Raw genomic sequence first — 27,732 nt, 5'->3', positions numbered from 1 at the left:
CCTGGTTCTCTGTGATGAAATGAGTCTGACCAAGCACAGGATAGAGCCTCTTTGAAGCCCTACTCTGTGGCAGTACAGGGAGCAAATAAATCTTTTTTCTCTGCCTCATTTGTATCAGTGAGGAGCTGTCCAACGGAGCTGTTTCAAGTGTTCAGGGGTCTTTTACACTCTGACCCGTGTGAGGAGAGTTTAGACCACTCAATGGCCCACTGTGAACTATTTGTGCAGCGCTTCCCTGACAAAATTGTTCTGATCCATTCTGACTTGGACACTATAATTGATACAAGTCTGGTGGATGTAACTTTCACCTTTGCTCGTCCATTGTTAATGGATACTTTTCAATTTGCACACCCCAAGGATGTGAAGAGGATCCTTGACAATGTGAGAGCTACCACATGTGTGCTAGTTCCTTGTCTTTCCTGGCTCATCGAAATGGCCAGCAGGGGACTGGCTGAGTGGGTGAAGGTGACCGGTCAGTGCCTCCTTACAACAATTTCCAGCAGGCCTAAAAAAGGCAGTTTTAAGACCTCTTTTTAAAAGCCCTCCCTGTATCCCACCATATTGGATAATTATTGGCCAGTCTCTAATATCCCATTCTTGAGCAAGGTACTGGAACATGTGGAGGGTTTCTAGAGGAAAGGGGTCATCTCGATCCATTTCAATATGGTTTCAGGCCTGGTTATGGGACAAAGATGACTTTGGTCGCCTTGGTAGGTGTCTTACACTGGGGGCTGGACTGACTGTGTGTGTCCCTGTTGGCTGTCCTTCTGGGCCACCTTGCTGGGATGGGACTTGGAAGAACAGTTTTACCATGGTTCCATTCCCTTCTGCTGGGCACACCCAGAAAGTAGTGCTGAGGGGCTCTCGTTTGACACCTTGACCATTGGTCTGCGGGGTCCCTCAGGGTTCTGTCCTGTCTGCCATGTTATATAACATTTACATCAAACTGCTGGAAAAGGTGGTCTGAAATTTTGGTGTTGATTTCACTAGCATGCTGATAACATCCAGTGCTTTTTCTCCTTTCCACCTAAATCTACTACAACAACAACAACAACAACTATTATTATTATTATTATTATTATTATTATTATTATTATTATTCTGCACTGTAGCTCCTCATTCTGTAAATGAACCTGATTACTTTCCCTGAAAAGCTGAAGAAAATGAAACCATGGATTTCTCACTTTACAGTCCTCATTTCTTACGAAGATGTGTCTGTACCTGTTCAACCATGGCACTGTGGGGACCCCATGCAATGCTTATGCCCTGTGAGTCTGTAATATGCAGGTGTTGATTTATAATCAGGACCCCAGGCACAGTACAAATTCCTCTGTAATGTCACCATGACAGCAATGATGCTACACACACAACTCCATACAACATATATTTACAAAAATACACCTCCCCCCCCCACTGTTCTTTTTAAAGATAGGTCCACCTTCTCCTTTTCTGAGCAGAGGATGTCACTGAGGAACTGCCAGAAGTAGACTCAAACAAGCAGTCCCCATGGCACCTTAAGCACTAATGGATTAACAGTGCAACTCCTTCTGTGTCTACTTGGAATTACATTTTCTGTGTCCAGTGGGGCTTACTAAGCATTCTTAGAACTTATTACGGCAAGAACTTTAATGGAGCAGAGCCCACATTGCTCCTTAGAGCCTCTGCTAAATAAGACTGCAGTCTTCCGTATACATGGAAATGGTCTGAAGATGCATGGAGTTAAAGCTAAGCAGGTCTGGGGCTGAGTTCACACTATAACTTTAAAGCTCATTTGAAACACATAATTTCCCTCAAAGAATTCTGGGCACTGTAGTTTAACTCTCACTGAGTCACAATTTGCTACAACCCTAAAGAAATTATTATTATTATTATTATCATTATCATTACTCTGTTTTACATCTTAGACGCTTAGACATTCACTTAGACAACCTTAAAATCAATGACTTCCCTTCCTCTCTTTCCATGCTTCATTTTGCACAACATAAATACCTGCATATTTTATATAAACTAAACTATTCAGTATTCCATTATTACATCCATCAAAACTTATTTAAAGGTAAAGGTAAAGGTACCCCTGCCCGTACGGGCCAGTCGTATCCGACTCTAGGGTTGTGCGCCCATCTCGCTTAAGAGGCCGGGGGCCAGCGCTGTCCGAAGACACTTCCGGGTCACGTGGCCAGCGTGACAAGCTGCATCTGGCGAGCTAGCGCAGCACACGGAAACACCCTTTACCTTCCCGCTAGTAAGCGGTCCCTATTTATCTACTTGCACCCGGGGGTGCTTTCGAACTGCTAGGTTGGCAAGCGCTGGGACCGAGCAACAGGAGCTCACCCCGCCGCGGGGATTCGAACTGCCGACCTGAAGATCTGCAAGTCCTAGGCGCTGAGGTTTTACCCACAGCGCCACCCGCGTCCCCAAAACTTATTTACACTGTTGAATTTATCTTAATGCTGCCCAAGTTTTCAAATAAACACAATTTTCCTCCACATATTCAATAAACATGTTCCAATCTTCTTGCTCTCTTATTCTATATGTTAGGTCTGCAAGCTGCACATATTCCATCAATTTAGGTTGCCAATCTTTTTTAGTCAGGACTTCACTCGTTTTCCATTTGGGGGCTAGCAAAACACGAGCCACAGTAGTGACATGCATAAATAATCTTTTCAGACACCTGGGAATTTCCATCTGAGTTATCCCCAACAAAAAGAACTCTGGTGGTTTTTTTTGGGGGGGGGAGAAGTACTTTTAAACATTTTTTTAGTTCATTATGAATTATTTCCCAATACTCTTGTACCCTTTTACAGGTCCACCACTTATGACAGAACATACCCTCAGTCTCATTACATCTCCAACACTTATCTGATTCAGTCTTATACATCTTAGCAAGTCTACTCGGATTTAGAGACCATCTGTAAATCATTTTCAAGTAATTCTCCTTCAAGGAATAACATGCTGTAAATTTCAGATCACTCTTCCAAAGTTTCCCCCAAAGATTAAAATCTATATTGTGTCCTATATCTATTGCCCAGTGTGTCAGAGAAGCTTTGACAAGCTTGTCTTTTGTTTCCCACTCTAATAACAAATTGTACATTTGAATAAAAGTTTTTCTTTATTTTGCAGGAGTTGTTTTTCAAATTGTGAGCTTTGGCCCAAAAAACAATTTTTCCTGTTATTTTAAACATTTCATATAACTGATGATATTGTGGCCAGTCTGTAACATGGTTCCTTACAGTTTCCATTGATTTCAGTTTGGGTTCCCCCTCTGTAAAGTACAGTGGTAACCTTGGGTTACAGACGCTTCAGGTTACAGACGCTTCAGGTTACAGACTCCGCTAACCCAGAAATAGTACCTCGGGTTAAGAACTTTGCTTCAGGATGAGAACAGAAATTGTGCGGCAGTGGGAGGCCCCATTAGCTAAAGTGGTGCCTCAGGTTAAGAACAGTTTCAGGTTAAGAACGGACCTCCAGAATGAATTAAGTTCTTACCACTGTATAGCAATTCCCTGTAAGTTGCCCGCTGTCTGTCCATATTAACTCTCTTTCTTGTAATAGCCTCAATAGAAGATAGCCATAAAGGTGTTTTCCTTTCCAGCAGACTTTTATATTTCTCCCAAACTCTATACAAATTCTTCCTTAGAAAATGGTTTGTAAAACTTTTGTAAATTTTCGCCTTCCCATACCATAAACATGCATGCCAGCTGAATTTTAAATCATGACCTTCTAAGCTCAGGGTGTCTGCATTATCCAACGTAATCCATTCTTTTAACCAACACAAACCCTAAACAAATTACAGTGCCCAGAATTATTTGAAGAAAATAATGTGCTTCAACTGTGATATAAAGCTATAGTGCTGGTTTGTCTTAAACAGTTCACTCCCATTCCATTTTTTAAAAAAATATTAATAGCATACCTCTCCTAACTCAACAGCAGAAGCAAAACAGCCAAAATATACTTTATGCCTGCAATTGATATAGCCAATTCAAGACAGCACTGGAAAGTGTTTTCTGTCTATAATATTCTTTTTTAAAAGCAAGATTGGGAAAAGAGACACTGAAGAGAAGCTTGACATAACCAGAGCTTTGTACGGAAAGGTTAAGCTTCAATTGCCTGACCTCCCTCAAAGACCGGGTGAATGTTTAGCAGCTGGTGTTGTGCATGGCTGGTGGGGATATATATCCAGCCAGCTTCAACCAGTGAACCAGGATATCCTTGTCATCCACCTCCCAGTCCATCTGAGAGCAAGGTCTCTTCTGCACGTCTGCCAAGGGCCCAGTAATTCCAGAAGAGGAGAGAGAGAGAGAGAGATTTGTTTCCCCAACCACTTTCAAAAGACAGAAATCAAAGAAACAGCCATGGATGCTGATCCAAGGATCTGCCTGGCGTTCCTATATAAGAACGACCCTTTCTATTCACTCTGCCTTTCAGACTTGCTGACAGCACCCCAGCAGGTTAAGAATAAGTTTCTCAAGGAGCAGAAGGACCTAACAATGGTAAGGTGACCAGTTTCATTGCTTTCCCTCACCCTCAACAGATATTATTGTTGTTGTTTATTAAATTTCTATATTGCCCTTCATCCAAGGATCATTAGAGTAAGGGCCAGATGGTCATCTGTTGAGCGCAGCATTCTAGTGGTGGAAGTCTCTCTGCTGTCCTTTGCCACCTGCACAAAATCATGGCAGATTTCTGAAGTGCGGGAGGATTCTTGATTGTATGACTCCTTTAAAGCTTTCTCCACCCTTCATTGTTCATTTCCAGACTATAAAGAAACTGGAGCAGCAGAAGCTGAGCAGGCTGCGACAACTGGACGAGGAGAAAAAACAGTTCACTCTGCTCATGAGGAAGAAACTGAGCCCCGGGGTCATCATCAGGACAGGGTCATCCATGACCATGGAAAGAGGTTCCCAAAGGACATTCTCCAGTGTCCAGTTCTCTTCTCTGGCTTCAAGCAAGAGCAGCTGGAAGAGGCATGGCAGCAAGCCACCCCCCCGATCAGGCCCTGGCTTCTTTTCAGCCATTGGACGATAGGTTCCTGCAACTCACACTCCAAAAGTTTTGCAATGTAAGAATTGGATCTTAAAAATGTAAGGTTCCAGGCCAGGCATGGAGAACCTTACTGGGACTGCTGGGAATTGCAGTTCAGCAGCATCTGTCCTTGCTTAACCTTACCTCACATGGTTATTTTCAAGATTTAAAAGTGGCATACAATAGCAGCATGATCCCATGTATGTCTACTCTGTTGCGTTCAGTGGGATTTTTTCCCAGGTAAGGGCAGAGACAAAGATCTGGCCTTCCTTGACAGATCCAGTTCCGCAGTCCTGCAACATAAAATCAGCCCGAATTCTCTGGAAGAAAGGCAGGATTCAAAAGTGATCTGAGAGTTCTGTGCAAGCCTGAATGTCTGAACTGGCTCTTCTGTGTTTTCCACCCACAGGCACCCAATCTTTATTTCCCAGGCTCTGTGCCGGTAGCGAATATATACAAATGCCTAGACAGCAAGAAGGAATGAACAAGAAGTGGAAGTTAGCTGCCTCTTAGTGGTCACATGATGCCGTCCATGAACTTTCACGGAATTATCAACAAAGAGTGTTGTTTTTAAAAAAGTGAAAGGTAACCATAAACAGTCTCCACTCAGTCCCACTCGAGAGGTGGGCTAGGCTGCAATCCTACTGCAATCCACACTTAAACCTGGTGTAATCTCTACTGAACTCAATGGGATTTATTTTTGTAGACATGTACAAGATTGCAGTTTTATGTATAAATTTGTTCACATGCACATTTGAGGAGATATGTGAACAGAGAAGACTGCTCCAGGACTGATTAATGTAGGCTTGTAAACAGCTACTAACCCGGTTGCAAATGAGTGGTAGCAACTGCCAGCAGGTGGATCAGGCAGAATTCTGTATATTGAAAGTAATTCAGTTCCCCACACTTCTTTTCAGGCAATTAATGTCATAAACTACTAACGCAGACATAGGAATCTTATAAATGTCAGCTGCTGGTGTCAGGATCTAGACCACGGTTGATTTTCTGAGCATGCAACTCCATTGTGCAGTGACTTCTGGTGCATTTTTGGACCCAATTCAAAGCAATGGCTATTACAAGAGGCAAATCGCTTTCCTGCAAAATCGGGAAAGCAGCTAATTTTCCAAGCCAATATATCATTTGTACGCTACCCACTCATTACAGTCTGCAGCCGCTGGACTGATTTTGGGAGGCTGCTCTGTGAACAATTAGCCTCCAGTTTTATTTCGTTTGCATCAACTTCAAGTTAATTTCTGGATGAAATTCAGTGTGCCTGTTCTTACCTATAAAGCCCAAACAGTTTGGGACCAGGACACTTGAAGGACTACCTCCTCCCAGATTGTCCTGCATCCAGTGTCGAAGGCCCTGCTATGCACCCTCCTGCTTTCAAAACCTCAACTGAGATGGGTCCTTTTCTACTGAGGCGTCTGACTCGTGACTCCACCCCCCCCCTCTGTATTTTTTGCTTCAGACACCTTTCAATGTAGGTTAAATTTGACTGTTTTGTCCTGCTCCTGATTCTGCTGTTCAGGTAATTGAACCGTTCTTAATTTGAACTTTTAAAAATTGCAGGTTAAGTCGTTTTATGAACTTCTTTGTAAGCTGCTTTGAGGGTTTTCGTAATTAAAGAAAAGTGGAACATGCATTTTTAACGAAATAAAGTAACTATGCAGTTTGGTGGGCCAGAGGACTGTGCACTTGCGCAACTCCTACCTGTTTCTTGTGTAGATATCCTGCATAGGCCCCTCCTAAATTAGCCTGATTTTATGTCTGTCCACCAATGGTGGTTCCTGTAAAAGGTCTTGACTATAGCAAAGCTCTTCAAATAAATTACAGGCTGTTACTGTGTTCTTAGAAGCGGTTTATTAAGGAAAAGTTACAAAACATTTGTAAAACAAAACAGCATTGAGATGGCAAAGATTCAGTATAATATACAGGCCTGTCAATAAATTACAGCATCTCTAGAAAGCTCTGGTTCCTGATAGACCACCAAATGTAGCATAAATCTTTAAATTTCGGCTCAGGAAACAAAGCACACACAGACAACTGTTTGTGGAAGGATGGAAGAAAGTGTGTTTTGGCTGTGCTGAAACCATGTCCAACATTCAAGGAAATAAAATTGCATGGCAGAGGATTTCTGCCAGAAGTACAGAAAAGGAGAAAAGGTTATGCCTCAGAACACTATTCAATCTTTCCTTGCGGCTGGTCAAACATGAGACAGGATAAGCCACTTGGTACTGCAGTGTGGAAGACCAAACCTTTCCTGGTTTCTCAAAGCAGAGCAAACTCAGCATGAGCAGCAGCCGCCTTTGTCAGAATTCCTTCATTCTGTTAGGAAACAGGGATAATTCACGGCATGGAAGCATGTGACTCAGTTTCATTACTGAAATTGCCAAGCAGCTCTTGGTCTGCTTTCAATGGTGGCATTTAACTGTGATAGGTTAATCTGCTTGTTCCAGCTTAATTTTTGGCTGAGCTGGCTCTGTTTAAAAGCAGATGTAGTGATCACTATTAAAAAGTGTGGTGAGGGTGGACAAATACCTAAGATGCATTGTTAACCATACTGAAAATCATAGCTCAGAGCAGTCTAGAGTCCAAGGCTTCTGCACTCTTTAAATCGGGCAGTTCTTTCTACTAATTTGAAAGGAGCTCTACAGGACCAGCCCAGGAGCCCCAAAATTTCAGTTCCTAAGGCAAATATTAGATTTCTATTTAAATAATTGGGGCTTTCGTTTTAAAGGAAGTGTCACGGCTTAAATTGATTTGATTTGTTCCAAACGGAGCACTTGGTCCAAGGACGCTATATTAGAGAAGCATCACTCTTGGGTTTACGCATTTCTGGCTTTACAGCTGCACTAGCTGAAGCCGTTGGTCCAAGGCAGTTACTGATTAACCATCCTGACTTTGTAATATAGCACAAGTTTTAAGTGTCAACATGGGCCACTGAACAGACTAGTTGCATCCAACTTATGTGGCTGTTCCAAAACATTTAGCCCCAGAGATTATCATACAGGTCCCTCTTCTCCAGTGTCCCATAACCGTCATCGGTAGCTTAACAGCTACAAGGTGAAATTCACATGGAAATCAACATACACCAACAATGCTGTTAGACAGCCAATTTCAATTTCTTTTTCTTAGACTTCATGACAGCTGGCAGTGAAATCTTGAATGCAGTCCTGGAATGACAAAAAATAATAATCCTGGCTGGGCTGCTAGAAGCTGCACGTGTGGATGTGTTCACACATAACAGTAAGCCATTGTTTGTTTTATCTAAGATGTGTTGAACAATCCAGGATCAGTCTTGTGATCAGGCAAAGTAACAATGGCTTGTTTCACCTGATGTTGCTTTTGTTACCTAACTGTTCCTGCCTTGCTCCAGGTGCCTATGGGAAGCCCACAAGGAGAACCCGGGTGCAACAGTACTCACCTCATCCACAGTTCCCAGGGGCCTGTGTCCAGAGGCACAGTGGAGCCAGAATGTGGCCATTGTGGCCAACAGCCATTGGTAGCCACATCCGCCATAATTTGTCTACTATTTTAAAGTTGTCCCAGCTGGTGGCCATCATCGCTTATTGTGGGAGCAAATTCCACATGCATTGTGTGAACAGTTACTTGTTATTTGTCCTGAATCTTCAACATGTCTAGTAGGGTCATGCAGCTAAAAAGGGGAAGGGGTCAAATTCCTGCCTACAAACTACTGAAAACTATGCCCAGTTCCAGCTCCCACAAACATGATGGACACATGTCTGAAACCCTCTCTCTGCAAGAATGAGGGCCAGAAACTTTTTATTGCTTTTATGCAGAGAATGCAGAACAAATGCAGCCCTACCTGGACATGTTTTATTTTAAATACATATATATATATATATATCAAGGTCACTTACTCACAAGTGGTGCAAATTGGACTGAAGCTGCAGAATACTGTGTGGACAAAAGAACAACAACAGATACATTCAGACAGTCTGTAGACTAGTTAAGGAAGGCTACAGAAATCAATCAAAACCTGGTGAAACCAATCAGATAATAAGACTTACTTGACAAACACACAGAGCAGACATAACCGATTTCAATGAGATTTCTGTGGCAGAAGCAGGCAGCTCGGTAGTCAACATGAACAGGGGGTGGGAGAATTAGCTGCGATCTTTGTTCTTGGTCAGGCAGATATACCCACTGTAGTAATAATAATAATGATAATGATAATGATAATAATAATAATAATAATAGCAGCAGCAGCAGCAGCTTTCTAACTTCAGAGAACATGGCTAGATTAAAGTAGGGGTCAGGTGAAGGTAGATTAGGATGCATTAGAAAAGCACAGGGTGATTTGCAATGTTTGACAGGAGTTCCCAACTCCCAATTGTCACAACACAGTAAGTTTTTTTCTAAACTACTGTACATTGTTAGAATCCTTGACCATAGTTTCCCAGATGTGGCTTTGACCTTGCATATCCAGGTCACTCCAGTGGGTGGTTCTTGGGGTTCATTTGGCAACTGGCGCCACCCAATGAGCCACTGTTTCACACCTGGCTCTAGCTGGGAGACATTGGGGTTCCAGTTTAAAAAAGATGCTGACAGCCAGGTAAATTCCACAAGCCTTAAGTTTGCCCACACCTGGATCTGAGGACTAAGAATGTCAAGGACTTGCTTCCTGGATAAAGCCAGTGTCTGCTGAGCCCGTTGCTTTGTTTCCAATGGTGGTTAGTCAGTTGTCTTTGGCAGCTTGAAAGCACGGTGCATTGTCTTATGTTGACAAGCACATTGTCTCTGAACCTGGAGGCTCCATTTAACCCATGGGTAGGCAAACTAAGGCCCGGGGGGCTGGATCTGGCCCAATCGCCTTCTCAATCCAGCCCGCAGACGATCCGGGAATCTGTGTTTTTACATGAGTAGAATGTATCCTTTTATTTAAAATGCATCTCTGCATTTTATGGGTTATTTGTGGAGCCTGCCTGGTGTTTTTACATGAGTAGAATGTGTGCTTTTATTTAAAATGCATCTCTGGGTAATTTGTGGGGCATAGGAATTCGTTCATTTATTTTTCCAAAATATAGTCCGGCCCCCCACAAGGTCTGAGGGACAGTGAACCAGCCACCTGCTGAAAAAGTTTGGCGGCCCCTGATTTTATCTCATGACTGAGAGCCTCTTATATAGCTATCCTCTATGGAGCAAAGTCTGCCTATCCAAAATGTTAGCACAAAATTTATTCATTTACCTTCCCTGGAAAGCTTTAAAAAACTGTAAATCACTGCACTGAGAATCAGTCCAAGGCCACAAAAGGTTTGGGCATCCCATATGTCAGGAAGAAAAGGGGCACTCTACAGATCATCACACAAAATGCAGGCATGACTCTTGGCCCAACAATTTATCCAAGCTTCTTCATGGAGCACTTCTGAACCAGAACAAATATAGAGGTGATTAGAAAAGTGGAACTCACCAGCAAATACTGCAGCAGAGATGGCATATGGGGAACTTTCAAGTAAATGCCACCAGTAATATCGCAAGCCTGGAAAACATGGCGTTATTACTTTAAAAACAATGTAACACCAGGAGGAAGTAAGCAGCTTAGTGGTAGAACATATGCTTTGCATGCAGAAGGCCCCATGTTCAATCCTGGATTATTCAGGTAAGATTAGGAAAGACCCCGCCTGAAAGAGTTACTACCAGTAAAGTGAGGTGGACTCAGCATAGGGAATGGCCTGACTCAGCATAAGGAATCTTCATATGTGTCTGGGGCCTGTACATATCTGTTAATTCCCTTAAAAATAATAAAAACCTCCTAGACCTCATGACTGTCACGACCTCTTATTTTCTAGATATCTGGGTATTCTAAAGTTTACTTCAAGGGCATGGAAGCCCCTCTCCTGCAAAATAATTCCAAGATAACAATACCTTCCATACTCAAACAATGTGCAAATAATGCAAATGGTGCACAACGCTAATAGGCAGATGTGCTGCAATAACTTCCCAGATTGTGCTGTGATTTCTACTGGGGTGCTGATCAAAAGGCCTCCTAACACTATAATCTATTTGCAGGACAGAAAGAAAGAATTGTAGAGTTAGAAGGGAACCCGTGGGGTCACCTAGTCCAGCCCCCTGCAGTGCAGGAATCACAACTAATGCATTCTGGTAAATAAAGTACAACAACCAACAGCTGTGCCTCCTTTGTCTGGATGACTTCTCACTCTTCTTTCTCCTCCCTGCACCACCTTTTCCAAATTTATGCAACCAATGACAATTACTAAGTAACATTCTTCTGAGGAGATTTCACCCCTCCCATATCCAAGAATCTCCTGACGAGTCTGCTGATTCTCCAGAGAGGAGGAGCAGTGTTCTGCCTTCTACTTATTCAGCTCCAGCACCAAGTCAGTCAGTCAGTCAGTGTGTCGGAGAGAGAGAGAGACTGAGTGTTAGAGATCATGTGTAGAGATAAGGTTGCTGCTAAGAGCAGCTGCAGACACTCAGTGCAGCATTCATTTATGCTTAGACCTATTTAGCTCTGTATATAGTTTTGTATTATAGTTGTAGTCATAGAATAAAAGAAGATATTCTACAGAGCTGCTCTCCGAGTCGTTTATACACTGCCAGACTCTGCTATACTCTGCTGTGCGACGACTGTATTGTGGAAGTGAATCCGGTGCTCACAACTCTAAGCTGTGAGTCCACAGCACTTTGACCTGTTCCTGTGTAGAAGGTGGTCTCTGGAAGTGCTACCCAGCTCGCCTAGCCCAGTCGGGGTTGAAGTGCATGAGTCCAGTTGGTGCACTGGCTCAAGGACATCTTCTTACCTGCTGCAAGAGCCCTGAATCAGAATCCAGAACGCAGGCATCAATCAAAATATTCTGAAAAACCAGGGGAAATGAGTTAGGTTTTATTGAAAGTGTGAGTAAAGGAAAGTGGAGTTTTGTCTTTTTATTTAAACCATTTATATACCACGTAGCTAGAAACATCTCTAGGTGGTTTACAAGGATGCAATATAAAAAGTGAAAATCAGTTCTAAAGCCAGGCTCCAATTAAAATGCTAGCTGGAATTTTAAAAAAGGCAACAGGAGGCACTGGAAGTTCAACAGCGTGGAGGTCTGACTGACCTCAACTGGAAGAGTTCCACAAAATTGCAGCCACAACTGTGAATGCAGGACTCTGGTGGGCGCCACTAATAGTGACCCCCGTCCCTCGTGCAAAGACCTCAGTAATTGGGCAGGAAGATAAGGGATCGGGAAGCCCCAAATTATTAAGGGGCTTGCACATTCATACAAGCAGGAAAGGAGAAGTAGTAACAATAATAGTAATAGTAGTAACAATAATTTATTTATTCCCCTGCCATTCTGGGCAGCTCCCAACAGAATATTAAAGGGAAGGGCATGCAAGCTTGAGGGTTGCTGCAGCTCATTCTTGCAAGAATCCACTAAGGTTTAGCATCAGAACTGAGCTGGGTCCATGAGTTCATGGTGAAGGCAAGTGAGGATGTGGACTTTAATCCATGAAGCCTGGATATGGGGCAAAGGCTGCGGCTCAGCAGTAGAACACAAGCTCAATCCCTGGCAACCCCACAGATGTTGCTGGACGACAACTCTGGCCATTCCTGACTTGGCCATCTTTGGTTGGGATTGATGGGAGTCAGACCCCAACAGAATCCAAAGGGCTGCAGGGTCTCCACTCATGTTTTTAAAGGTGCTTATCATTTGTGTGGGTGTCTGCATTTTGAACTGTCAGCTCCCCCCCTCCCCATGTCTTGAACACAACACAGAGCAGTTAGTTTTAAAAATCAGGGCTGGGACGATATCCAGAGGCATAGTTAAGCTCCGTTGCACTATTGGCAAGAGCAAAGCTGGCACTCTCCCGTCCCTGGCGACCTCTGCTGAGGCACCCAGGGGAGAAGTAGCCCAGGGAGCAGGTGGACTGATGGGCAGGCTCTGACCGCTCCAAGCCAGAGTGGAGAGGCACAATTTTTGCACCCCTGTGGGCCTGCATCCTTGGTGGGGGCCAACCTGGCCAACCCCTGAGTATGCCCCAATTTTAACATGTTAAGAAATAGTGCTGGTGTCATAATCAACTATTAGCATCACCTGTTTCTGGGCTGCAAAGATCACATTCATGAAGTTCATGTACTGCAACGCACTGTCTTCAGCAGCTTTTATGACCTGGGTGAAGAAATTGGCATTTCTTAGTCTACTATACTGATCAAGTGGAGTCTGCTGGGATTCAGTATTTGGAAGGAAATCTGAAAAGTCTTACCAAAATCCTAGACTTGATTTCCTGGCTGGCTGCATATTGAAGGAGGGGCGGGGGGGAGAGGAGAAATATACAGATATAATTGCATCTAACTCCAAAGCTTTGCTGTCAAGTCTGTTCACAAAATCTCTATGCAGCCTCCATTGTTTGTTTTCTTTAAGCAAGGTTAAATGTTACATCATCTGACTACAATCATAGCTCAATAGCAGAGCACATGCTTGGCATGCAGTTGCAGGTTCAACACCTGACATCTCCAGTTAAAAAAAAAAGGGGGATCCAGGAATCCACCTTGGTAGCTCAGTTGGTAGAGCATAGGGCTCTTAATCCCAGGGTTATGGGTTCGCGCCCCATGTTGGGCAAAAGATTCCTGCATTGCAAGGGGTTGGGGTAGATGATCGCTGTGGTCCCTTCCAACTCTACAATTCTATGAAGTGATGGGAAGGTCCTTCTCTGACTGAGACCCTGAAGTCTGGAGGGAACCACAATCGCACATACTGGAGCAAACTGGGCTAGATAGACAAACAGTCTGGCCTGCTGTAAGACTGTTTCCTATATACCCCAAACATTGTTAAGGACTGGCTGGAAAACAGGATATGAAACCTTCATTTAAAGATATTTCAGAAACTCTTGTTAGTATCAACCATGGTTAACTGCAAACCATAGTTTAAAACCTATACAGTGGTGCGATTTTTTCGTCTTGCGAAGCACGGACTTTGGAAAAGCTTCAAAAATCACCAAAGTCTTCAAAAACCTCAAAAAAGGCTACCACACCGCGTGCTAAGAGTTGCTCCTCAAAGTGAATGCACGGTTTTAAGAAAAAGGAAACAAACTTGCAAGACAAAGGAAACAAACTTGCAAGACGTTTACGTCTTGCGAAGCAAGCCCATAGGGAAATCTGTCTTGCGAAGCAACTCAAAAAACGAAAAACTCTTTCGTTTTGCGAGTTTTTCGTCTTACGAGGCATTCGTCTTGCGAGGTACCACTGTATTTGCCTTCCAAGTCCAGAGCTTAGTTTGGCAAGCTATACTATAGTTTTGCTGTATGTTTCAGACCTTAACCAGAGCTCAGGTATGAATGCATTAGGCCAAATTATATATAATATCTGCACAGAAAACAACACACACATGCAAAGGTCAATTAATAAATCTTAAAAGTAGTAAGCTCATTTAATTCAGAGTAATAAAGATGCAAAAAAGTCAACCCACATTTCTCTCTCTTAATTTGTTCCCATTTTTATTTTAAAAACCCCAATAACTGTTACTGAGTTAAGCATAATACTGTACCTTTTCCCTCTTTAGTTATCCTGTGAATATCTAAGACATTTAATATTCAGGAATAATTTGTTAAAAATAAGAGCATCTTCATGTAACAGATATTATAAAAGCAGAATTTCTGGGTTATGGGTACTAATACATCTGGCCTGATATATAAGGTACCTTTTTGTGCTTCCATGGGTGAATATGTATGAACTGCCACCTCTTTTGCATCAATCAGCTCTCTCCTTGCCTTTTCCATTAAACATTTAGCACAACTCCTTCATCCTCCTTCCTGAACTGTGACCATGCCTAAGTAGGGAAAGCTTCATTTATCCCCAGTTCTCTCTTGCTAGGCTTGTCTGTCTCTCCCTTCCCCCGTCCAAATGTATACTGGATGCTCCACTGTCAAGATGTATGTATACACTGGACGCTCATTGGGGGCAGAGACCTACCGCTCTCCCCCCACCCTTTTTTTGCTTATAAAACCCTTTATAAAGTATGATGCAGGAGGCAGCATGGCGGCTGCAGCAGCAGAAAAGAGCTCCTGAAGCCAGCCAGAGTGAAAGGCTCTGTCTGGCCGATTCCCGGGCTCCCAGGTCTGCTGCTGCCAACACTGCCAACGGAGAGGAATCGGGGGTGCCCGGGGCGCCTTTCAAGGGAGCCAAAACACCCCCCCCACGACCTTGATTGAGCCGGAAAGGCACCCGACCCCCCCCCCCAACAGCCGAGAGGAGCTCCAAATCCAGGAAGACAGTGGAGCTAACGCAGAGAGGGAGAAAAAGAGAAGGGGGAAGGAAGAAGGAAAAAAAAGAAAGAAAGAAAGAAAGAAAGAAAGAAAGAAAGAAAGAAAGAAAGAAAGAAAGAGGAGCCCTAGCTTTGCCGACAAGGAAGAGGGGAGGTAGGTGAACACGGGAAGGCAAAGGACGCTGCGAAAAAACACGTGGCTGAGCCAACCGGAGCCTACCCCTCCATGCAAAGCCGCATGACAAAGGAGATCGCAAAAAGGAAGAAACTACCCCCTTCTTTTCTCCTTTTTTCTAAAAAACCAACAACAACCAACAAACAAAATCCTTTTTTTTAACCCCTTCCTACCCCTCTCCCCCTTTTTTTTTTAAAAAAAGAAATTCTTTTTTATTCCCCCCCCATATACCTACTTTTATCATTTTTCTTTTTAAAAGAGGGGCCACTGCTGCTGCAGCCACCCTTTATTTGAATCTTTATTTTTATTTCTATCTTTCCTACACACTATTTAAAGACACACTTTTCCACACATACACACCCTCAATTTAAACCTCATTTTATTTTCACCTCAAACTCCCCTCTTAAGAATTAAAATGGCAGTACCCAGAAAACAGCCCTGAACCATCACAGGCCATTTCCTGGGACTGCCACTTCGCCCCAGACTTTCCACTCTCTTTTACCTATCCTCTTTTATCTATACTTTACTCATTTTTATTTTCATTTTTAAATAAAAAGCTCTATCTATCTATCTATCTATCTAAAGACAACCCCCCCTTTTTTTACCTTTAATTCTCATTTTTATCTTTTACCGGTACATTTTTAATTACTTTTTTACAAATAAAAAATAATAACAATAATTAGGGGGAAATATTATTATTTATTTTTATTTTATTTTTATTTTTTTTAAAAAAAAAACAACCCACACATTTTCCCCCCTCTCTTTTTAAAGCCCGTTCTTTTCTATTTGTTGGCTTGTTCTTGAGGGGGGAATCTTTCGCCCCCAGCTACGACCACCACTCTCTTTTAAAACAAAAATTTCCTCTATATCACTGCTATTGTTATTGATACTCTCCCCCTCAACTCCCCCCTTTTTATTTTTCTCTCCCTTTTTGCTCTCCCCTCTCTCTCTTCACCCCTCCTCATTTTTTCCCTTTATCCCACCTTTCATTTTCCATCCCCAATTTTTTCTTTCTATCCCTTTTATTTTTTAAAATCAACCCCCCCTTTTTAGCCTGTCCGTCAGTTTGTTTTTGAGAGGGGAGCCCTTTCCCCCCCACCCCCTCTTTTAAAATAAGACTTTCCCCCATACCATTGCAGCAGCTCCCCCTCCCTCCCTCCTCCCCTCTCCCCCTCTCTTTTCTTCTCCTTCCCTCCCCCACCCTTCCCCCTCCTCCTCTCATTTTCTCTCCCTCCTCCCTCTCTCCATCCCCCCCTTCCCCTAAAGGAAACACATACACACATTCATATCACCCTATCATAATTTGCCCCCTCATACTATAGCTAAAACTACTGCTGCAATCTAATACCTCTGATATTACTGTACTATCTCTCCTCTCCTTCAACTCTTTTTTTGTCTCTCTCTCTCTTCTCTCTTACTCCAATCTCCCCTCTCCCCCCGCCTCCCCCCTTCTTCTCTCTTTCTTCTTCTTCTTCTTCTTCCCTTTTCTCCCTCCACCCTTTACATATAGCCTATTTGTCTGTCTCTGTTTCTAAGCGCACTCCCAACCCCAATTTCCACCTTAACTGGACTCCAGTACCCCTTTTGGGTATATACAACCCCCTCCTAAAGACATATTCCCCCTGGCCCCACCCCTCTAATCTCTTGCATCTCTACCTGCTAACCCCCCTCCCTTTATATGAACTGTCTGTCCGTTAGTCTACCCACCTCTGCTTACCTGCCCTCCCCCCCAGCCTCGGTGGCACCGCTGAGGCAACTACAGAAAACCCAAGAGAAGTTCTTAAAACACAGGCTAGAAGTGACACAAATGACCGCCTAATCCAAACGCTCTGTAAAAGCCACCAGCCAACAAAGCCTGATCAGCTCAACAACCCAACAATACCCAGGAATCACCACTGGCACAACTCCTAACCACCACACGCCCTACCCCAAGTGGACGCCAAGCCAACCTCAAACTAAAACTATCAGGGAGACTGAGATGACACCAACCAGGGAGATGGCAAACAATGCTAAGATGGTAACTCCCCTTCAAGATGATGACCACCCAATAACAAAACGAGATCTGAGGGAAATGGAAGCAAGATTAGAAGAAACACTGAAGGCCACAATGGCTCCCATGCAGGTACTAATCAACAATCTAACCTCCAAAGTGAAAGCTCTAGAGAACAAAAACCAAATGCAAGAAAAAATAATAGAGCAATACCGGGAGGAGAACGCACGTGTGAACAAGAAACTGGATGAACTGGTAAACCAAATGGAAGCAGAACACAGAGAGATGAACATTAAGCAAGCCGACCTTGAAGATCGCAATAGACGTTGTAACATCCGCTTCCGCAACTTTCCTGAAAAGACAGAGGAGAAAAGCCCAGCAGACCTAATTATACGCTGGCTAAAAAACACAATCCCAAGCCTGAAACTTGAGGCAGATGACTTGGAGAGGGCTCACAGAGCCCTAAAACCTATGCCAAAACCCAGCGCCCCCCCAAGAGACATCATTGTATGCTTCACACGCTACAAAAAGAAGGAAGAGATATGGCACCACCTCAGAAACTCAAGCAACCTTCGATATGGAGAAACCCCCATTCTGGCCCTACAGGACCTATCTCAGGATACCCTAAACCGGAGGAAAAGCCTGCGCCCATGCACCCAGCGTCTCCAACAAGCAGGGATCAAATACCGATGGGGCTTCCCCTTCCGTCTCATTGTAACAACCAATACAACACAACACATGGTTACCAACATACCTGAGGCCCTGCAACTACTAAAGAACCTTGAACTCGACCTCCCACCGGAATGGCAACCGACAAACCCACCAAGTGACAGCCCCAACCACGAGGAAACAACAACAAGCAACTGGACGACGGTACAGAGCAAAAAGAAACAACAGAAGCGGCAGAACTACGCAAACCAATACAGGCAAGCACAACGCTCAGAACCGTCCCGCCGGCCATACGACACAAGAAACCAGACCAAGATTAACCAAACCAATTCATCGCAGATGGACAACCCTACAACAACAACAACAACAACAACCACACCTAAATGAAGCAACCAGGAAAAAAAAACCCACAAGCCGAAGGACTGGTGACTTCTCCCCCCCTTTCCCCCTCCCCCCCAAACATAGATTTAGTTAACACCATCAACATCCCCCCCAGCCCCGCACCCCCACAGAAACCCCCACCCCAACACCAGTCCAGACGACCTCAACCACATTCCCCATCACCCACACCTTCAACATCCTCATACTCCATACTAAGGATAAACAACTCCAACCTTAATAACACAACCCACAATCAGGCTAAAATCTGATACCCAACCAGCAATATGGTGGCACCAGAGCGTACCAGCACCCACATCCCCACCCCAACACACCAACAATGTTGCTTATAACATTGGCAACATTGCTTACGAACCTTATACCTGACAGCAACGTTACAAAGTCACTTCACACTGTCTCGCTGATCACCCCCTATCGCAGACAACAGGGGGGATGGCCTGTCCTTGAACATGGCCTTCCACACCAGCTGAGACCTAGGACCAACCGGCTAAATGCCAGATGGCCCAAAATACCCCAAACAAACACCTATATGACTACATATAGGAAACTCCCTACAACTTACCCCCTACTCTTTAACCCAAATCTCACTTTAATCCCACTAGCCCCCCACCCACCACACCCTAGGTCAGCGCAACCCCACTGGTTCTTTAAACAACACGAAGAGAGAGACACAAGACAACCCGAACGGGTTGGCAGGGAATCGCCCCACATAAAAGATAAGCAAGATGGCTAACCTAAAAGCAATTACATTAAATGTGAGGGGGCTGGGAAACCCCATCAAAAGAAAACGCGTCACCTCATACATAAACACCATGAAACCACACATCACCTTCCTACAAGAAATACACAACCCACCCAAAGGCAGCAAACTCCTGAGCGACCCCCGCTTCAGTCAACAGTGGGTCGCACAAGGCTCAGGGAAAGCTCGTGGTGTAGCCATAATACTCAGTAGAGACCTGAACTTCACTGCCACAACAGTCCTCAAGGACAAAAAAGGCAGATTCATTTTCGCTAAAGGGACACTAGATGGCAAAATCAAACTGACAATCGGCTCCATATATGCCCCAAACACGAAACAATTAGAATTCTTCCAGAAGACACTAAACAAATTCCTCTCCTTCTCTGAAGGGGAAGCAATCCTAGGAGGGGACCTCAATCTAAATATGAAAGGTTTATCCCTGAAAGATATCCACCCCACAACCCCATGGGCAACCTTCCTCCGAAGCAAACCTCCAACAACTAGGAACTCTTACAAGTTACTAAAAATGCTAAAAAACAGGGGTCTCTACGACATTTGGGGTGAGCAAAACCCGGGAGACATCAGCCATACATTCCAATCAGGACGCCATGATACAGTGTCCAGACTGGACAGCATTCTACTCACACAGGGTCTGATCCCCTCAGTGGAATCAACAAACATAGGTAACATTAAAATCACAGATCACGCCCCAGTAGAAGTCATCGTTAAAATAGGAGAAGGAACACAAACCACCCCATCATGGTCCTTCAGTCCCATCCTAACTACAAACAAACAAATTAGAGAGAGTCTCACAAAAACCCTCCAAAACTACTTCAAGGAAAACGATGTAAACAATATAACAACCCCCCTCCTATGGGATGCAATGAAAGCGGTCACCAGAGGAGCTTGCATAAAAGAGAAAACATTCCTTAAAAAACAAACCTCCTCAAAAATTAGCAAAATAGAACAAGACATCACAGCCCTCTCATCACGCTACAAACAAACAGGATCTAAAAAACTCCTCAAACTTATAGAACAAAAAAGGAGAGAACTAGACTCCCTAGAAATTAACAAAACAATGATCAACATTCTACACTCTAAACAACGTTTCTACGAATATGGAGGGAAAAACTCCAGATTACTAGCAAATAGATGTAGGAAAAAAGCACTCAAAACAAGAATACACTGCATCACCAAAAAAGACGGCAACATAACATTCTCCCCTGAAGAAATAACCTCAGAATTTGCAGAATTCTACTCCAACCTATACACCTCCCATAACCCACCAGAGAAGGAAATCAGAACATTTCTAGCAGGACTGACCATGCCTACCCTAACTGATGAGGAACAGGAATTCATGGACAGCCCTATCACCCCAGAGGAAATAGATGCGGTCCTCAAAAACCTGAAACCACACAAAGCCCCAGGCCCAGATGGCTTCACAGCAGAATTCTATAGGAAATTCAAAGAACCCTTGATGCCCTACATGACCCGCCTATTCAATGACATCATAAAAGGGGGCCCCATCCCCAAAACCTGGACCCACTCCAAAATAGTCTCCATCCCAAAACCACTAAAAGACAGCCTCAAAGTAGAATCATACCGCCCAATCTCATTAATAAACCAAGACTACAAGATATTCACATCAATCTTGGCCAACCGCCTAAAAATCTTCCTACACAAGTTAATAGCCCCAGACCAGACTGGTTTTGTCCCTGGCCGCAATATAACAGACCCCATCAGGAAACTACTGAACCTGATCGAAAACAGCAAGGCAACCAAACTCCCATTGACAATTATGTCCCTAGACATCCTCAAAGCCTTTGATTGCTTGGAGTGGAAATACATATTAGCAGTACTAACTAACATGAAATTTGGCCCCAACTTCCTACAAATCCTCAAACAAATATACTCCCAAGCCTCAGCAAAATGCAGAACTAACAATATGGATTCTAATACTATAGCTATCCAAAGAGGCACGAAACAAGGATGCCCACTGTCTCCCTTCTTATTTATCCTGGCTCTGGAACCCTTAGCAATCCGCATCCGAGCAGCCACAGACATCAAGGGAGTGGAAATAAAAGGCAGAACCTATAAATTAGGGCTCTTTGCAGATGACCTAATGGTCACAACACCAGACCCCATAAGCACAGCAACCTCCCTGATCAGAGAACTCAACACATTTGCAATGGTGTCGGGCCTACAGGTAAATTTTACAAAGTCAGAAGCTATGTGCTTCAACACCCCTCCTCACACCCAAAAAGAACTCACGAAGGTCACCAAAATAAAACTTTGCCACACCAAGTTCAGATACCTAGGGGTACAAATAACCAGAAACCTCAATAAATTGTACCTCCACAACTACAAGCCCCTGTGGCGACAAATTAACAAAGACCTAAAGAGATGGAATAACATGAATTTCACTCTCTCAGACAAAATAGCCATGATCAAAATGATCACACTCCCAAAACTAACCTACCTATTCCAAACCCTCCCAATCTGGATCCCCTCAACCCAACTTCGCAGTTGGCAGAGAAAACTACACTCTTTCATCTTCTCACATAAAAAACCAAGAATAAGCCCCAAATACCTGCACCTCCCCACCTCAGAAGGAGGATGGGGAATCCCCAACATAGAAGCATATTACAATGCCAACCAAATACGCCATATAATCCCATATATACTAGAAGATGAGACAAAACAATGGGTACACTTAGAGAGGGACACAATTGAAAACACCTGCACCACAACATACCCACTCCTCCCAAACAAACTAAAGAAAATTCCCACAACACTTAACACGTACACACAGACCATGCTCAAAGCATGGAAAACACAAATAGGCAAACTATCCCCAACCCCATCCCCACTAATCCCCCTGGCGTACCACCCATTATTCTACCATGCAGCACAAAACCTCCAGACAAAAACCTGGCGAACCAAAGGCTTATATCGCCTGATAGACTTTTATAAAAATAACAAACCCTTGTCAACACAAGAAATACAAGACAAACTAGAAGACACCCAAATGACCTGGTTAACACAACACCAACTACATGCCTTCTTAAACAACCCAACAGTAAAATCAGCAGCAACTAGGCCCCTGACAACCTTCGAAAACCTCCTCCTAACAACAAAGGGAAACGGTAAAGGGACGGTATCCGCAATATACAAAATACTACTCCAAAATCCCGCAAATCCCCTAGACACAATCAAAAAACAATGGGAGAATGACATAGGCTATGAGATTAACCCCACTCAATGGACCAGAATGTGGTCTAAACCCCCCTTTAAATCCATATCAACAAAAAGAAAAGAACTCACACTGAAACTCACCTACAGGTGGTACCTAACACCAAGGAAACTAGCGCTAATACACCCAGGAACCTCACCAAAATGCTGGAGAGGGTGCACCTCCACAGGCACATACCTCCACATGTGGTGGGAGTGTCCCAAAATTCAACTATTCTGGACAACAGCCATACAAGAAATATGTAAAATAACTAAGCAAGTAATAGACATCACCCCAGAATTGGCCCTACTAAACATCTTCCAAGACAACAATGCCCATTTACACCACAAAGAACTCATAACCCACCTGCTCTCAGCAGCCAGAAACATCATAACCAGACACTGGAGAGACCTGTCAGGAGTAAGCATGGACCAATGGTACCAAATAGTATGGGAAACAGCCCTACTAGAAAAATTAACTAATAAACTGAAACTGACACGGGGACAAACAGAAGAAGACGCCTTCACCCCGGTATGGCTCCCCTTTATCACATACACAGCCCAACAGGACAATGACAATAATCCACCAACAGCATACAAATCAATATGGCTAACCTGATCCAAAACACCCACCCACCTCACTCACACACGAAAACAAAGATCACCACAGCCAATCACAAGCAAACAATCACACCCTAAGCCAACCCCAACCTCTCTCATCACCAAAGGAACACAAGTGAACAACACAAGCAACGCTGACACCAAACTCTACACACATTAAACATAATAGAAACACCGCCACCCGACCCCACCCCCATCCATCCTCCCTCTCCCCACCCCCCCTTTCTTTTTTCTTTCTGTTTTCTTCTCCCCCTAATGCCTCAACAAATGAAACGGATTTGTAAAAATGCTACATGGAAGAAGAAGGAAAAAAAAAAAATACGAGGCACTACACTTCTGTAAAACAAGAAAATCCTTAATAAAAAATAAATAAATAAATATAAAGTATGATGCAGAATGACAGCTCAACACATGCATACAACAAATCCAGGAGTGGTTGCATAAATTATCTCCATTCTTTGGTTTTGAAAGAACAGGAAAAACTTTAAAAGTCTGATTTCAGAAGGATACAGCAAATTGCTTTAGCAAGAGATCCTGCCAGTAATGATTCAGTCTGCTGCCCTCTTATTTCAGCTGCCACAAAAGAGAAATCACACACACAGACACAACACACAGACAAAATGAGTACATGGTTTGGTATTTCTTGGCTTTATTGTGTTAATTGCACATTATGCTTTAACTACAGGTAGTTCTTTATGATGATGAAAACCTGTTAACCATTTGCTGTAGATTTCCTTCCCCCATGGAAATTAGACTTGAAAGAAGGATTCTATTGTAGCTTATAGAACAGGTTGTGTTGTGTGCCTGGTTCTGGTATGTGTGCAGTGCCCACAAGGTTCTCTAGTTTGCAAATGTGCCCACAAGCCTGAAAAGGTTGGTGCCTTCTGTTCTAGGGAGTAATTCAAAGGCACATGAGACCACTCCCTTGCTGAAGCTAAGCATGTCCGGGTCTGGTGGTCAGTGCCTGGGAAAGGAGATCTAAAATGTTAGAACTAAAGAAAGAAATGTATAGTGCAGGGGTTCTCAAAGGGTGTGGCAGGGCAGAATGGCAAGGCTGGCAGAAAGATTCAAGGACAATCAAAGAAACATTTAAACATTTCAGTGCAGTATAGAGTAGTATCAAAATGATTTTTTATTTGCAGAATAAGGATAGGTATCTTTTTAAAATGAGAGCAAGAGCATCGCGTGATACCGAGGACAATCCTGGTTGTGATCCAGAATCGCAGTTTGAACAGAGTGCTGGACAAGACTCATTTAGACTTATACCTTGGGAGTGATTTCTGTTCTCATAAAGCTGCATTGTTTTATACTTCCTGGATACACCATTTTCATACGCCATTTTGTTCTATGTCATAAATCAGGCACTGCTATGAGTTTTTTTTAAATTAAAAAAAAAATTCTGGAAAGTGTGGCCCAAAGAAAAAAGTTTGAGAACCACTAGTATAGCCATTTAAATCACACATGGTATTTGCAGTGTAGGCATCTCTCAAGACTAAATAAGAGCAGGTGGCAATTGTCCATGTCAACTTGGGTGGAGGGAACAGCCACAAAGGAACAAGAGAAAGTGGATGATGCAGCACCCAAGGGGTCTGCAACCAAGCCTGTAGGCCTCCAGATGTTACGTCCTGACCACTGGCCACACTGAGTGGGGCTGATTGGAGCTGAACAACATCTGGAGGCCCCCAGGTTCCCCATCCCTTACATAAAGCAAAACTGCCTTTCATAGTAATGCATTCTAAGGGAAGTCAACCCTCTACCTGGTCATAGGGTTAAATGGCTTAGGGGAAAAGTAAGTAGGAAACACAGAGACTGTGAAACAGAGCAGAGCAAACCAGCTTCTCATCTTACTGTTGGTCATAAGGTCCTTGATCTCTTCTGCAATAGTTTCATTTATTGTTGTTAACAACTCGTATTTTCCATCCTTGCTGCCAGATATATTAGATTCACCAAAGAGATCAGCTGGTGCCCAATGTTTTCCAGGGTAGAGGAAACGACTAAGAGAAATTGAAGTTGTATTAACATAATTAATTGCCACAATATGAAGCATCAGACAACATTCAGCATTAAAGACAAGATGAAAAGTAAAAAGAAAATGTGCATGATTTTGTTCCTACTGATTTCTATTATACACTTCAGCATATAAAATGCTTTAGAGTTCAGTTCTCATTTATCTTCACAGCAACATTGTGAGGTCGGTAAGGCCCCCTTTGCCCTTTACATGCTCACCTGGCTACAAGCCTCTAGGTGAGCAGAGCTCATGCACTGCCTTGCTGGATCATTCACATGCTCACCTGGCGCAAGTCCAAATACATGAATCATCTTTCTGGATCAGACAAAAAATTCATTGTTGTCAGCACTGTTTCCAAAGAGCAGCCAGTTTGATGTCTTTTATGAGGCTCCAAAGAAGAGTAAGTCTGAGATCCAGCCACCCCACCACTGTTTAACTTCAGAATCTGATACGCTGCTATTTGAACTTCACCCACCCTAGCCTCTTCCTAGTGTAGTCCATCCACAGCTCTCTTTCCAAATGCCTGACCATTAAAAAGCTACAACCATCCAAAAAGCTACAATACCTTTCCTGTATATGACTGGCTATCACAGCCAGTTTGTTGTTGCGGTTCATAAATAAGTGCGAGTTTCCCAACACCATGGCTGCATCGAGGCATTTTGATAATGTAAGCTGTGGGTAAAAGCAGGGGAGAATTATTAAACACCACAGAGATTTAAAATGGGAAATTAAATTTGTGAACATCTCATCAAACTGTACTTATGTTGGGCCTTGACAACTGCCCAACAATGCTGACCCCTGGGGCTGGCTCTGCACTGAACACAGCACATTAGCACACTGAATTAGCACCTTATCAGTCCAGTTCTAACTACAACTGACATAGGACCACGCACTTAATTGGAAGTTTTTCAGACTCACAGGAACATTTATTTAGTATCAACGCTGAAGACTTCAATCTAGATTATAATGCATCCAAATTAGTGTTGTTGTTGTTTTTAAAAAAGGTCAGAAAATCAATGATCCTGACATAGGTTTCACATATAATGGGAAAGTCTTACCTCTGAACCTCCTAATGCCTGCTTTCCCCACCAAATAGGGTTAGTGTCAACAACAATGACTAAGAGGTTCAGCTCATCATCTGGAAAAAAATAATGAAACATCAGCCCCCAAAACTGTGAAAACATTAGCTGACAGTTTCCCAGCTCTGTAGGAGGATTGAAATTTACAGTCTATGTCCATTTTGTTTGTTGCTGTCTCTTAATGATCTACAGAAGGTGCAAGGAACCATTGGCCCTCCAGATGCTGTGGGCCTACAACTCCCATTATCATTATTGGCCCTGTTGGCTGAGCTTAGTCAAAACTGGAGTTCAACAACATCTGGACAACAACACAGCTTCCCCACCCCTAAGCTACAGGGAGAAGAAAGGAGATTCCAACTAAACATCAGGAAGAACTTTCTGACGGTAAGAGCTGTACAACAGTGGAAGAGACTCCCTCAGAAGGTGGTGGCCTCTCCTTCCTTGGAGGTTTTTAAGCAGAGTGGATGGATGCTTTAGCTGAGATTCCTGCATTGCAGGGTCTTGGATTAATGACCTTCAGGGTCCCTTCCAAATCTACAATTCTATGATTCTATGAGTCTACATCCATCCACAGAGGTGCTATAACAGCAGGCCTGCTCCGTGTGGAAAGCTTCCAGTGTCTTTTTAAATAGATACAGCAGCAGCCCTTGGGAGTTACATTTCTTTCTTTCTTTCTGAATACTGTAGTGTTGATGGGAACCAAGTGTATGTAACCTTGAGCTCTATGATGAAAGACAGGTGGGATATAATTGTAAGAAAATAAAAGAAAATCTTTGTAATAGCTCTTTGAGATAGATACTATTATTTTCATTTTACAGATAGGAAATGTAAGCAAATGTGTAGGCAGTTGGCACCTGTCTGTCTCTGGAGGCAATGGAGGGGTGCCAAGCAAACAAAATTTTACTAGTCCTAAAAACCGAAGAAAGTTGTCAGAAAAGGAAGAGGTGTGGGGGAGGGGAGAGTGAAAGCGGAGGAGAGAAAGCTGTAATCAATTATTTTGCTCCAGTTAGCACTAATGCTGTTAACATGCAAATGAAAGCTGATCTCTCTGTGTGTGGAGATACGTTTGTGCATTTCAGTGGGTGTTTAGTAGCCTACGTTTACACCTGAATCCCAAGGAAGGGTGGAAATTGTGCTAAGAGGTGAGTGCTTAGATCCCATTTTAAATTCAGTTTTCTTTTTTAAAAAAGAGGGGGAGGAGTTCTGCACATATTTAAGGACCAGGAAAAACACTCAGCACATGCTCAGATGCAGCCACACCACAGAACCAGAACTTAAAACACACACAGGAGGAGGAACCCGACAGCCACGCGCGTGAGACTCCCTCCCTCCCTCCGGGCTAACTCAAGAGGAGCCCACGGAAGGAGCCAGAATCGCCCCGCCGAGCCTTCCCCGCCCCGTTTTTGCCTGAAATCCCGGGGCAGCAGCGGGGAGGCGCCGCCAGGCGCCGCGGAGACTCACCTCCGCTCATATCGCCCCGCAGCAGGGACAGGCAGGCGGACTTCCGTCGCTCGAGAATGAGGTCACGCGAGCTTCTGGCGCGCCATCTCGACGTCACTTTTCCCCACTT

The 27,732-nt window shown here is 43.6% G+C and overlaps 2 protein-coding genes across 4 annotated transcripts; one reads left to right on the top strand and one right to left on the bottom strand.

The window, feature by feature from the left end:
• Nucleotides 1-875: 875 nt before the first annotated feature.
• Nucleotides 876-5,058, top strand: LOC309330264 (uncharacterized protein). 3 transcript variants are annotated; one of them, XM_081841657.1, is made up of 3 exons: nt 876-1,268; nt 4,426-4,490; nt 4,756-5,058. In XM_081841657.1, exons 1-3 carry the CDS (start codon nt 1,172-1,174, stop codon nt 5,023-5,025), a joined length of 432 nt encoding a protein of 143 aa, XP_081697783.1. In that variant the 5' UTR covers nt 876-1,171; the 3' UTR covers nt 5,026-5,058. The 3 variants fall into 3 exon arrangements, 1 of the variants encoding a protein (XP_081697783.1); XR_014151395.1 differs by lacking the exon at nt 876-1,268 and adding an exon at nt 2,474-2,926; XR_014151396.1 differs by lacking the exon at nt 876-1,268 and adding an exon at nt 3,292-3,505.
• A 1,812-nt stretch (nt 5,059-6,870) lies between these two features.
• GTF2H3 (general transcription factor IIH subunit 3) lies at nt 6,871-27,714 on the bottom strand. The gene is made up of 13 exons (XM_081841639.1): nt 27,624-27,714; nt 26,142-26,221; nt 25,649-25,755; nt 24,924-25,069; nt 23,586-23,648; nt 14,535-14,564; nt 13,255-13,283; nt 13,086-13,160; nt 11,808-11,861; nt 10,457-10,525; nt 9,057-9,192; nt 8,907-8,943; nt 6,871-8,198 (listed from the first exon to the last, which is right to left on the bottom strand). Exons 1-13 carry the CDS (start codon nt 27,631-27,633, stop codon nt 8,129-8,131), a joined length of 906 nt encoding a protein of 301 aa, XP_081697765.1. The 5' UTR covers nt 27,634-27,714; the 3' UTR covers nt 6,871-8,128.
• Nucleotides 27,715-27,732: the final 18 nt, after the last annotated feature.

This window comes from Podarcis erhardii (assembly GCF_964252035.2).
Source record: "Podarcis erhardii genome assembly, chromosome: 15".
NCBI lineage: Eukaryota > Metazoa > Chordata > Lepidosauria > Squamata > Lacertidae > Podarcis > Podarcis erhardii.
This window is presented reverse-complemented; position numbering and strand designations above follow the sequence as displayed.